The sequence below is a fragment of the Narcine bancroftii genome, chromosome 7, assembly GCF_036971445.1.
Source record: "Narcine bancroftii isolate sNarBan1 chromosome 7, sNarBan1.hap1, whole genome shotgun sequence".
NCBI lineage: Eukaryota > Metazoa > Chordata > Chondrichthyes > Torpediniformes > Narcinidae > Narcine > Narcine bancroftii.
Genome location: NC_091475.1, coordinates 176,917,524 through 176,931,912, shown reverse-complemented (window position 1 = coordinate 176,931,912; position 14,389 = coordinate 176,917,524). Strand labels below are relative to the sequence as shown.

Sequence of the window (14,389 nt, the reverse complement as noted above, 5' to 3'; positions counted from 1 at the left end):
TACTGAAATTCCTATATTTCATCCATGGAGGTAAACAAGGAATCTGCAGATGTCGGAGAATGAACACAAAAGTGCTGAAAGAACGTTGCAGGTCATGCCTTAGTGTTTATTCATGAAGTTTGAAACATCGACTGCAGATGTGTTTCATGGATGATATTTGGCTTGTTTTTTTTATAATTTTTTATTTTTCACACCATAAATCACATTAACCATGATACACATTTTTTTCCTTTTCACACATATACAATGTCATTTTCTCCCCCCCCCTCCCTCCTCCCCTCCCACCCTCGATATTTGGCTTGTTGAGTTCCTTCAGCGTTTTTCTGCGTTGTTTATGTTACATCGATGATGTGTGGTGAGATAGATGGTTGATTCAGTTAGCATCTTTAAAACACTTGCTTGAAAACTTGTCAATGCATCCTTCAAATAACGGGATTGTAGCTGTTGATTCTGACTTGCCAAGTTCAGATAAAAAATAGCTGGTATCCATATGGATATTTAGTTGCATAATTCAATCACTTCAGAAGAAAGAAATTAATGATGTAGATTAAGGCTTACACAAGTACTGTTTGCAATTGAAAGGTAGAGTGTTTGTGCCATTTAGTTGAACATATCAATCAATATTGGTACTTAAAATGCAGACTTTAATGTTACACGTCAAATTATTTGACAGGTGACCACCCAACATGTTAAGAACTTTGGATCTGCTCAGTTAATCACTGTTAGACTTGGAAGCAGTGCATCCTTGTCTATTATAGGTAAAAAATGTTATTTTAAACCATTGCAATCAGCCCCCTTTTGAACAGTATTTAATTTTTTTAAAAGGTGCAGGTTCTCAGCCTAATAACTTGCAAAAATTTTCAGTTAAATTCTCTAAATAACAATAGATTTAATTTTCAAACAAAATCATCTTGTATTGTTCGGTATTTGAAAAAGGTATTTGAAAGGCGAACTAAATAAATGTCTTACTATTAAACAGGACAATGTCATTTATGAGAGACTTGCCGAATTGTCAAAATACAGAGATCAAACATTGAATCACCTTGATCAGTTTGCAACAGAAGGTGAGGAAACTCTAAGGTAAAATACACTTTATGATATGGATAAGACTTGGATTAAAAGCTGGTCTGGAATAAAATTATAGTATTGCTACTGTGGCAAGAAAATCATGTGCCTAAAAGTTCATCCCCTGTTAGTGGTGCTTTTTTAAAAAAAAAAATCCATGATAGTGTCAGTTCCCTCTTATTTTGGTTCTACAATTCATTCCATTGATATGGTGTCCTTGGAGTTGAGTTGACTTTCTTTGGTTTGGTTCCACATCTGTGGCATAAAGGCAAGTTTACTTGAACAAGGAATCTATCGGGGGGGAAGTCACATGATGGAGTAGTGGCCGGACGGTGAACTCCAGCCCTCTCCAGAAAAGTTGAAAAAAATAAAGGAAAGCACAAAGGCACAAAAATAAAAATTAAAGTAAAGTGAATATAAAGGTGGAAAGAAGATGGCGACGAGAAAAGAAAAGTCGAAACCAACGGTAAGAAGAGAGGAAGAGAAGACAACGGAAGAAGAAGGAGAAGGCCTTACCCGTTCGAAGAGGCCCACGGTGGAGAGAGAAACCCGCTCCCTCAGGTCGGTAGAAAGTGGACTACAAAAATGGCTCGCTGAGCCGAGTAAAAGTGCGCAACCGCGCATGCAAAAAAACACACCGACGGGAGGGGTGACCAGCTGGGGAGTCGATCTCCACAGCCAGCAATGACAGCTGCAGAACACCTGCAGCAAGAGGAGAACATAGAAGACAACGAAAACAAGAAAGAAGAGAAGAAAAGGACAACAAAGAAACAACAGATGGCCAACCCAGAGGAAGAAGAAGAGGAAGAGGAAGAGTACAGTGAAATAGAAGAAGAAGGGAAAGGCAAGACAAAGGATATACTTTCTCTTATTAAAGAATACATGGATTCATTTAAAGATTGGCAAGCACAAGAATTTAGTGATTTAAGAAGAAGAATAAACAGTACAGAAGAGAAAGTGAATAAATTAGATATGACCATATCAGAAATAGGAAAAAGAATGGACAAGGTGGAAGAACGAGAAGCAGCAGTAGAAATGGAGGTAGAGGACTTAAAAAAGAAATTAGAAGAATCTAATAAAAAAGTTAAAGAGACACAAGAGCTGTTAGCTCAGAAAATAGATATAATGGAAAATTATAACAGAAGAAATAATATAAAGATAGTGGGCCTTAAGGAAGATGAAGAAGGCAAGAATATGAGAGAGTTTATAAAAGATTGGATCCCCAGGATCTTAGGATGTCCAGAACTACAGCAAGAAATGGAAATAGAAAGGGCACATAGAGCATTAGCCTTTAAACCACAACCACAACAAAAGCCAAGATCCATTTTAGTAAAATTCCTAAGATATACTACAAGAGAAAAGGTACTGGAGAAAACAATGGAGAAAGTAAGAGAGGACAACAAGCCACTGGAGTACAAAGGGCAAAAACTTTTTATTTATCCAGATATAAGTTTTGAACTCCTGAAGAAGAGAAAGGAGTTCAATACAGCAAAGGCGATTTTATGGAAGAAAGGGTATAAATTTATACTAAAGCATCCAGCGGTATTGAAAATATTTATTCCAGGACAGCAAAACAGACTATTCTCGGATCCAGAGGAAGCACGAAAATTTGCAGAACAATTACAAAATAGACTGAGAGATGAAGACGTGTAACGAGAGTACAAAAGACTGCGAACTAAAAAGACGTGTGTATAGGACTATATACATATATAATACATATATTACATAAGTGTATGTGCATTTGAAAGAAAATATATAGTGTATAGAGAAGAATTAATGAGATCACATATAATCCAACGGAAATTAATGAAAATTTCAGAGAATTCTACGAACAATTATACCAAACTGAAAACGAAGGGAAAGAAGGCAAAATAGATGAATTCTTAACTAAAATTGAACTACCGAAATTACAAACAGAGGAACAAAATAAATTAATAGAACCATTTGAAATAGTAGAAATACAAGAGACAATAAAAAATCTGCCAAATAATAAAACACCAGGAGAGGATGGTCTCCCAATAGAATTCTATAAAACATTTAAAGATTTATTAATTCCTCCCCTCCTGGAAGTAATCAACCAAATTGATAAAACACAAAGCTTACCAGATTCGTGCAAAACAGCAATAATTACAGTAATACCAAAGGCAGGGAAAGATCCACTTGCACCAGCATCATATCGACCAATATCTCTACTTAACACAGATTACAAGATAATAGCTAAATTATTAGCAAACAGATTAGCTGATTATGTACCAAAAATAGTAAGTCTAGACCAAACTGGATTCATAAAAAAAAGACGAACAACAGATAATATTTGTAAGTTTATTAACTTAATTCATGCAGTAGAAGGGAATAAAACTCCAACAGTAGCGGTTGCTTTAGACGCAGAGAAGGCCTTCGACAGAGTAGAATGGAATTATTTATTCAAGGTACTACAAAAATTTAGTTTACCAGAGAAATATATTAATTGGATTAAAGCATTATATAAGGGGCCATTGGCAAGAGTGACAGTAAATGGATATGTATCAAAACATTTTAACTTAAGCAGATCAACAAGACAGGGTTGTCCACTATCGCCCTTATTGTCCGCGTTAGCCATAGAACCACTTGCAGAACTGATAAGAACAGAAAATAAAATAAAAGGGATAAAAATAAAAGGCAAGGAATACAAAATCAGTTTATTTGCAGATGATGTTATAGTATACCTAACGGAACCAGAAACATCAATAAAAGAATTACATAAGAAATTGAAGGAGTATGGAGAAGTGTCGGGATACAAGATTAATGCAAATAAAAGTGAAGCAATGCCAATGAATAATGCGGATTTCTCAAAATTCAAGAAAGAATCACTGTTTATATGGCAAATGCAAACAATATGATACCTAGGTATACAAATAAATAAAAACCTCAGCCATCTATATAAACTTAATTATTATCCACTAATGAAAAAAATACAGGAAGATTTAGAGCATTGGAAAGACTTACCATTAACACTAATAGGAAGGATAAACTGTATTAAAATGAACATTTTTCCAAGGATACAATACCTATTTCAGGCACTGCCAATACACTTGACAGAAAAATTCTTTAAGGAGTTAAAGAAAATAATAAGGAAATTTTTATGGAAAGGAGGAAAACCGAGGATAGCATTAGATAAATTAACAGAATGGTATAGACAAGGAGGCTTACAACTGCCAAATTTTAAAAATTATTATAGAGCCGCACAATTAAGATATCTATCAGATTTTTACCAAACAAAAGAAAAGCCAGATTAGACTAGATTAGAGCTAGACAAAATAGGGGAGAAGATACCTGAACATATATTATATAAATGGGAAGAAAAATTGGTAAAACATAGGAACTCTCCAGTATTGCACCATTTGCTTAATATTTGGAAGAAGATTCATGTAGAAAGAAATAAAACAAACTACCAATTATCAAAACTAATACTGACGCAAAATCAGCTAATCCCTTTTACGGTAGATAACCTGTCTTTTAGAGAAGGGGAGAAAAAAGGGATTAAAAGAATAGAAAATTGTTTTTCGGGGAATAAGTTATTATCCTTTGAACAAATGAAGGATAAATATAATATAACACAAGATGCAGTGCTGGCATATTACCAATTGAAATCCTATTTAAAGGATAAATTGGGAAGTAGTCTGAAGTTACCAGAAGGAAGCAATTTTGAATATCTGATTACAGACACAATGATAATTAAAAAATTTATAACAAACATGTATATCAAATTACAAGAAAAGGAGAATGACGAAATAAATGATAAAACTAAACAAAAGTGGGAACAAGATCTAAACATAAAGATAAAAAAGGAAACATGGGAGAGGTTATGTTTAGGAACTATGAGAAATACAATAAATACGAGATTACGTTTGATACAATATAATTGGATACATAGGTTATATATCACTCCTCAAAAGTTAAATAAATGGGATCCAACAGTATCTGACAGATGTTTTCGTTGTAAAAAAGAAATAGGAACAACAATTCATGCAATCTGGACTTGTGAAAAGGTGAAAAAATTTTGGGAAGATCTAAACCAGATATTAAATAAAATTACAGAAAGCAATATACCAAAAAACCCAGAGATCTTCCTCCTAAGTAACATAAAAAATAAAGAATTTGGACTTGATTTGGAGGGTGTACAAAAAAGATTTGTTAAGGTAGCCCTAGCTGTAGCAAAAAAAATGTATTATGTCAAACTGGAAATTAGAAGATAATTTGAAAATACAGCAATGGTATATAGAAATGAATAAATGTATTCCATTAGAAAAAATAACATATAGTTTAAGAAATAATATAACATTATTTGAACAAATATGGGAGCCGTACATGGAATATAATAGAGAAAACCTACCGGGACATCTATCACCTAAAATGACAAAAGGAAAAGAGAATGGAAAGAATTGACTCAGTGGAAGTTTTTGTTCGTTAATGTTGAGTGACAACATTGTTTGATGGGTTTGATGTATCTTGGACTCAGAGTTTTGAATGGATGGAGGGGGAGGTGGGGGGGGAGGGGAGGAGGGAGGGGGGAGAAAATGACACTGTATATATTTGAAAGGAGAAATGTGTATATCTTGAATAATGTGATCTATAGTGTGAAAAATAAAAAAATTTAAAAAAAAAACAAGGAATCTATCTCATTGCTTAAATGAGCTCTCTGTCACCTTCAGTTATATAGCATGTGCTTTGTCAACTCTTTAACTGGCAGTTTAATGGCTTACAAGAAATTGATAATGGAGGGGTGATTGCTTCTTTTCAGGTTTAACCTTTCAAACATTATCATGAGTGAGTGTGGTTATGAAAGCTGTATTTCAGCAAAAGTAAAGATGATTTTATTTCCCCTCCAGACGTCGACAGTCAATTTATTTTCACAAATTAGCTAACTACTTAGTCAGAGTTCTGGCAGTTGCTTTTGCACTTTATTTTTGCTCTGGCCCTCTTGTGGTCAGGATAGAAGAGCATATTCGTCTTATTAGATTGTAAGTAATTTTTTTCTAATGGAATACACTTGTTCATTTCTATGTATCATTGTTGTATTTTTAAGGTTGCTTCCATTTTCCAAGTTATCATGGGGGGGGGGGGGAATGAAAATGTCACTGTGTATATTTGTATATATTGTTACTACCATGGTTCACAGTGAAATAATAAATAAAAAAAATATTTAAGTAAAGGATAGAAGCAGGTCATTTTGACTATTGCAGGCTGATCTTGTTCAGCATATCCTTAATAACTAAGCCTCATAGTCTCCTTTGATGCGAATAAATGTCCACTGGATGAAGAACTTTACATCTGGGTTCTGAATGGCTAATTGCTTATTTTGAATTTGTAATCCTGGTTTTAAACTCCAGAGCTGGAGGAAACATCCTTCCCCAATCTATATTGCCAAGACCTGCAAGAATTCTCTTTATTTCAAAGCTATCATCTCTCATTTCTTAACTCTGGACAGCACTCCGCATAGGGCAGTTAGCTTCCCGCCCCTCTGAACCTCTATCCCAAAACTTAATCTAGTTGACCTTCATTGAGATCCTTTTATCACAGTTTTATCCTTTCGTAGAGATACCAGAACTATATGTGATACTCCTTCTCCCCACTTCCTCCTCCCATCCCTCCAGTTCCTTGCTCTTGTTCATTCTCTCCCTCATCCATTCCTTTAGAATAATTTAATTTTCTCTCTGTCCAATTTTGAATAAGTATATTTCTGGTCATGGTTTGCAAATATTGCTGAACAGACTTCAATTCCTTTTCAGGTTTAAGGACATTGTGCTTTGCATATACTGACCTGGAATTTCATGACTATAAACAGTGGGTACAAATTTATAATGAAGCCAGCACAACTCTTCAGAACAGAACCACGAGGCTTGAGCAGTGCTATGAACTCATTGAAAAGGTGAGAACTAAACACTGCAGTTTTACTACAAATATACCTATTGATGGTATGTGATGGCACACCACAGAGATTCTTGCTTGTTATACTGAGCCTATTGCTCGGTCACAAAAGGTCCATCTTCCTTCTTTGGCTGCGGCTAGTTAATAAGTTGCCAAGTGTGCAACCAGCTGTAGGGAAGATGTTCTTTTTTCACAGCTATTGATATTTCTGAACAAATAATGATGAGCTTGCTTTCAGTTTGAATCAAGCCTTGAGAAAATGTGTTGTTGAAGTAGTTCTTTCATGCAGTAGAATAGAAGCGATAGTAACAGGTGAGTGTAGTGCCCTGAGGGAAGGCTGGCCCACTATTTTTTCACTGGTGAATAAAGATTGAGTGGAGGTTTCCATCTGGGGGAGGAAAATAATACATTTGCATTTTTTAAAAATATTTTAATTTTGTGGACAACTACTTTTACATTTCATAGTGTGCTCATTATTATCATACCCACATGATGTGAATAAATCTGCATTGAGCACTCATTAAAGTAAAGAATTTGGAGCCAGGTATAGTGCCAGAGGTCCCCTAGAACAATCTATGCCACTGTGAGTTGAAGCAATGCAGTTAGAATTTTGGCATCTATTTGATAATATGGGTCGTTACATAGGTACGTCCGTTCACAAAAGGGATCCCTCAGGGTGGCACAGTTATTGCAGCAGTTAGCGCAAAGCTATTGCAGCACCAGTGACCTGGGTTCAAACCTGACACTGTAAGAAGTTTGTATGTTTTACCTGTGTCTGCATGGGCCCGTCATGTGCTCCAGTTTCCTCCCACCATTCAAAAATGTACGGGGATTTTAGATTAACTGGGGGACAGGGCTCGTGGACAAAGGCCTTGTGACTGTGGTCCTTATCTTTTTTAAAAAAAAACTGGACACATTCAATCTAGCCAACTATCACTTGACTTTCAGTTGTTAACAGTGCTGTTAAATGACACTTGCATCCTGTAATCTGCTGAGAGATGTTCTGTTTGTGTTTCACCAGGCTTTGGAGCTCATGACACCTTTAGTCCAAATATGGACCAGCAATGCATCCCAGAAATGTAGTGAGAGTCAACAAGGCCATGCACAAGTACAGCAGTTTGTGCAAAATAAAAGTGTAGAATATAGTGTTGCAGAGAAAAGTGATCTTAAAAGCACTTGCAAGGCTTTGAGTTAGATTTTAGATCAGAGATCATCTCATGGGTAGGAGAATAGTCCATTCAAGAATATAATGGTAGGGGGGGAAAGAAAGTCAGTGGAAAACTCTGCTGATTGGAATTGTACTTCACACAAAATCAGATTTGATGTGCACAGCATTGGAACAGGCCCCTTCAAACTTCAATAACCACCAAGTACTCGTCTATCGAGTTGGATATCATGGAAACAGGCCCTTTGACCCAACTCGTCCATGCTGATCAAGAGACCCATTATCTTGTATGCTTCTGCCTTCATCTTGTCTACTTGTGCTGTCATTTTAGGGATGTTTGGACTTCTACAACATTTGTCCATCTCTCTGATCCTCAACATTGCCAAGGATTTTAGCATGCCTTGTAAGTTTTCCCAAAGAAGCATCCTAGATTCTATCTGCCATTCTCTGTCCATCTGATCAGTACCTTACTGTGGTTTAAGAATACATGGTTATCAACAGCACACTAATTTTTATATTGTCTGCAGCTTACTAATAATACTTCAAATGTTCATATCCAAATAGTTGATGTACATCATAATTGTTAGAGTTCCAGCACCGATCCCTGTGTGAAATCACTGGCCATACAGCTCCAATCTCAAAAACAACATTCCACCTTCATTGTCTCCTATTATCCAGCCAATTTTAGATCCAGTTTGACTAAGTGCCTTGGATAGCTTGGAATTAAACTTCTTGGACAAGTCTCTCACAGAGTGGGATGAGTCTCTTAATATGTTGGCTGCTTTTCCAAGGTTGGAGTTATAGACGACATCAATGGAGGGGTGTATGTATGATGATCTAAACCATGTTCACAACCCCTGCAGTTTCTTGCAGCCTTGGGTCGAGCAATTTCTGTACCACACAGTGATGGACTTTGATAGGATGTGTTTAATGGTGCACCTGTAGCTGTTGTTAAGTTGTTTTGTTACTCTGGCCTCTTGCACTGTTGCAGGGAGGCCCCTGAGAGCTTCAGGAACAGCCCCTCATCAGAGTGTATTACAGCCATTGCACATGGGACTTGTTAGAACCCTTATTGATGTCAGTATAAACTACAACTGAACTACCTTCTTCATACTTTGTCACCTGCTCACAGCCATGCTGATTCTCTTTAATTAATCCCTACTTCTTTCCATTTAGATTTATCCTATATCTCAGACATTTTCTCGAATATCATCCCTACTGTTGAAGTTAGACTCAATGCCTTGTGATTACCTGGCTTATCCCTGCAAACCTAGAATTAAAGCACCTGATTTGTTGTCCTCTTGTCATCTGGCACCTCACCTGAAGTTAGTGCAGATTTTAAAAATCTCTGCCCAGTCTCTCATCTCATCTTGGGATAGATCACATGAAGCCCTGGGGATTTATGTTTGCTTATTCTCACCAATACCATGCAGTGATGTACATCGTTAGGGTGTGTTCAATGAATCACCTGTAGATGATGTTAATTTATCTTATTGGTCCGTGACCTTCTGCACTGTTGCTGGGAGGCCCCTCAACTGAGTGCATTGCAGCCTTCTGGATTTGATATTGAATTTTACAATTTCAAGTAACTTAATTTCTCTATATCAGATGCCCATGTTTGATATTGGCTGGGTACGTATTCCTACTTAGTAATTCACAACTCCTACATTCTTTTATTTGTGTTCTTTTGCCTCTCTTTTCGCATTGTAATTATTCCCATTCATCCATTGACCAGAAAACCTTGTTTGCATCTTATTCCCATAGACATCCCAATTTTACTCATTTGGAACCATCCCTCTTCCTCTACCCTCTTTGAAGCTTAACGAGCTTGTTTTTATTTTTCTCCCAGTTCTGTGAGAGTCTTCAATTTGTTTTTCATCCCCACAGAAATAATATTTCCTGCTTTTGATTTTTCATGGACAGTTTAGATTGTTAGAAGTATCTTTTTGTTCAAAAAGTCAAAATTTAAATATAATTTTCCCAGCTGCTCTATTGGGATTTAAGCTTGTGATTCAGAATGACACTTCTTTCATAACTTACTCACTATTTTATAAAAAGAACAGGTCACCAATCTGACACATTGTCAATTTCTCTTTACTTTCCTGAATGACTGCAGCTCAGATGACTCTCAAGAAGCTTGATGCCTGTTAGAACGGCATCCAATCCACAGCCCTAAATTTTCTCCTCCTTCACCACTGAAGGAGCACTGTTATTCCAATTTACATCGTGTACAAACTACTGCTGTTTAAAATAGCAGCTCACTAGATCCTTAACATGGCCGAATCGGGCTGAGATCTTGCAAGCCTTGGCAGTTGGCATGCAATCTATAAATGAGGATGGAAAACAACAGATAATATTTGTGGGGTGTTTGGGTGATATAATGGAAAACTTTATTAAGTTGCATTTGAAGTATTTTGAGGCATTTAGGCTCCCTGTTGAAGGGGTGGGGGGGTTGGATTCATTGGGCTTTAGCTTATTATGAAAAATTTCAAAGAAGTTGAAAAAAAATGTGCCTTTTTTACTTGAGAACAAGATGATGAATGAAAGAAATGTATGATGCAACAAATTCTAGTGTTCAAGAGATCTATAACTGGAAGACAAAGATGTAAATGCATGAGGATTGGGACAGAGTGCAGTGGTCTCCTTCCTTGCTGTGATTTTAATATGCTACTTGAATTGTATCCAGCAGAGTGCAGCACTGTTTAAACATCGGAAACTGTTAAAAGTGTTATTTACTTCGTTGATATTAAGAGTTGACTATGTGAACATCAAATAAGAGAAATAACATAATAAGTAGAAAAAAAATCTACGTGTTAAAATAAATACAGCTTCCTCAGAAGAGTCAATGGATAATTATTTGAGTCTCATTAATGAGCACTGCATTATATGGCATGAACTAAATCCTGGAAACATGCAAGATGTTTGATCCTCAATCACTATTGATGGTTTATAGTGGTAGTTGTAATCCAGGGTCTCATCCATCGCTCTGCCTCCACAGATGGTGTCTGACTCGCTGAGTCTGACACCAGTTTGTTTTTTGCCCTTAGAGATAAAACAACAGATCTAACCTTCCTGTCATTATAGCCGTTTGCACTTCAGCCACACTTTTAATGTATCAAAGCATTCCAGGGTAATTAAACAGGCATGGACAAAACTGTCCCATTAATCTCAGTTCCGTTCAATGGAATATAAAGAAGTTGCTTACATTAAATAAATTTGAATACCAACACTTTTTTGTAATACATTTTTCAGAATTTGTTGCTACTCGGCGCAACTGCCATTGAAGATCGTCTTCAGAATGGAGTACCTGATACCATCACAACACTAATGAAAGCCGGAATCAAAATATGGGTCCTTACTGGTGATAAACAAGAGACTGCAATTAACATAGGTCTGTCTGTCATGCACTGCAGTACACACTAGTTTTTTATTGGCTGACACACTAGTAAGATTTGTAATACATAATTTGCATTATTGTAACTATTCCAAAAATGTCCAAATGTAAATGCTTCATCTGAAATAACAGGCAATTTCTGACTAAAATGTTTTAATTCTTTGAGGAGGTAATAAAGAGATTCACTGAGGGCAGCTTATGTCAGCTGGAGGAACTTGATGGGTTGAACAGCATCAGTGGGAGAGAAAGAATTGTCATTGTCTTGGGCCAGAGCTCTTCATCAAGACTGGTTCAATTTTATTTTCTCCCACTGATGCTGCTCAACCTACTGAGTCCTCCAGCAGACTGTTGCTCCAGGTTTCCGTATTTGCAATCTGCTGCGTGTCTCCATACATCCATAGTTAATCTGGGGTCTAACTGATTTTTGTTTTAACAAAAAAGAAAATTAGAGATTTAAAGAATTGTCTCAAAAGGCAGTCAGCAAAGGGATGCAGGGTAATTGGTGCCTGTTATCTGACTCCACAGGGGTCAATGCATGATTCCTTCCTATTTGTACTAAAAATGATTTGGACCTAAATCATACTAATGATACAGAAATTGGCTTTGCGGGCAACAAAGAAGGTAACTTTACACTGTTGGAGGGTATTGATGGGTTGGTGACTTTGGCAGAAAAGCAGCGATGAAATTTAACCCAGAAAAGAGAGAGAGAAGGTTCAACAAAGCAATGGAATACACAGTAAGTGTCAGAATATTGTGTGGCGTGGAGGAACTGAGGGACTTTGAAACTGGTGTACCAACATTAAAGTTAGCACAACGGGTTAATAAGATATCTTTTTTTAAAAAAAAATACAAGACCATAAAACCATTAGATATAGGCAATTCAGCTCATCGAATCTGCCCCACCATTTAATCATGATCTGATCCATTTTCCCACTTGGCCTGTGCCTGATCTCCCCATAATCTATGATTCCCTGGCTAAATAAGAACCTATCAATCTCTGCCTTAAATAAGCCTAGCCTCCACAACCACTGTGGCAACAAATTCCACAGATTTACCACCCTCTGGTTGAAGAAATTCTTCCACATCTCAGTTCTAAGCTGATGCCCTTGAATCCTGAAGTTGTGTCAACTTGTCCTATGCTCCCCCATCATGGGAAATCACCTTTCTACATATGGGATGTGTACAAGGTCATGTCTGACAATCTTTCAAGTCCCCAGGGTTCTGGTTCTGGGGCTCTCTTTGAACTGACCAGGGCAGTTTCCTGTGCTTCTTTTAAAATTACCACTTATTAAATATTGTATCACTTTGTTTTAATTGAATTTAAGTATGTTAGGGAGTTGAGTAAGATCTAATAGTCCAGCAAATCTTGAAATTTTATTATATTGATCAATAACCTGTTTCAAAGAATAGTGGGATAAGAAGAGTTGAAAAAGACTGGCTAGAAAAAGAGGATATGCCAAATATCTGAAGCTGGTTTAATTTGAGATGAGGATCTCCACAATAAAATCCAAGATGAGAAATGGCACATGAAAACCTAAATTTGAATAGATATTCCATTTATTCAGTCTGTTCCTAATGGGTTTCCATATAAATGTCGTGTATTTGAAGCGTCTGTCAAGTTAAAAGAGAAGCTGCTCAGTATGCAGACAGAGGAGGGTAGTGAAGGATAAGGGCTATTTGGGTCTTCAAGATGGGAACCTAATAACTAAAAGAAACAGATGCGAGTTATAGTGAAATTTAGAGTTGGGTCAAGGTGATCAGTTAATGATAATGCAGGGGACATGGATGCCATAGTTAGGTGGGGTTCTGGGAGTAATACATTTTGTAGGAGGAATTAATATATAATTATTATTTGAAAAACAATTTCTGGCATAAATTGGAAACTATGAATGTCACCTCAAGTGAAATATATCAATTTGGATTAGAAAAGGAAAAGAGACCAGATTCACAGTGGAGAGTGAAGAGCAAGAGTAGTGGATGAGTTAATTCCGAGGATAAGAAAATAATATGGCATTTAAAATGAAGAAAAAAATTTTATCTGTGAGCTATTGCAGTAAGAATAGATTTAGATGATATTTTATGGCAAATATCAGGAAATGCCATCCCCATCTAATGTCTATAATTGCTCAAAAGTGCAATAGGAATTTTCCTTTCTTTCACCAGCACTTCTTCCTTCCCATACAACCCAAGCTCAAGAATATTGCATCGTTGTATCGCTGCCTTCAGTGAGCCTGGTTTAAAGATGAAATGTGGTGGCTTCCAAATTTATTAAAATGTCAGATTAGTTGATTCTGGCTTCTTGGAGACCTACATTTAGCAGCTCGAGGAGTGTTTCATACCACCCCTTATGGAAAGTTTGCCGACTCCGCATTTTCAAAATATTCTCCCCCATGTCTTGAAGCCAGGTATTAATCTGTAGGTATCGTGTTTGTCAGTATTGTTTCAGAAGACATTTTACTTTTCATGACTGCCACTTCTTTCTATTCTTTTGATAGGTTATTCATGCAAACTTTTATCCCAAAATATGACACTCCTAATAGTGAATGAAGATTCTTTGGATGTAAGTCATTCCATTCTTTCCAACCATCCACATGCTATAACCCTTTAAATGTTTATTTTCGTGAACACCGAAATATTTCAGTCATCGTCTAAATGCTTTCCATCATCCAATCATGACTTGTTGTAGTATCAGTAAAAATATAAAAACTGAATTTAGCATTTGGTTTTCATAATCGGTTATTTTGTAATGTTGGTTGAAGTGTCATTATACAATCATACACAATGTTTTGACTGACATACTAGCCTGTGCAACTGACCAGCAACATTGGTGCGCAGATTTTGCACACATTGATTTGATG

The 14,389-nt window shown here is 36.5% G+C and overlaps 1 protein-coding gene across 19 annotated transcripts in view; it reads left to right on the top strand.

Moving 5' to 3' along the window:
• The window catches only part of LOC138739430 (phospholipid-transporting ATPase IB-like), a 524,646-nt gene that overhangs the window by 247,835 nt on the left and 262,422 nt on the right, over nucleotides 1–14,389 (top strand). For all 19 annotated transcript variants that reach the window (XR_011342240.1, XM_069891443.1, XM_069891442.1 and 16 more), the window contains 4 exons: nucleotides 980–1,064; nucleotides 6,834–6,973; nucleotides 11,390–11,528; nucleotides 14,027–14,091. Coding sequence is in view for 18 of the 19 variants with exons in the window: in XM_069891443.1 (XP_069747544.1) it covers nucleotides 980–1,064; nucleotides 6,834–6,973; nucleotides 11,390–11,528; nucleotides 14,027–14,091 (429 nt within the window). In the remaining variant the exon portion in view is untranslated. The remainder of the gene's footprint in view (nucleotides 1–979; nucleotides 1,065–6,833; nucleotides 6,974–11,389; nucleotides 11,529–14,026; nucleotides 14,092–14,389) is intronic.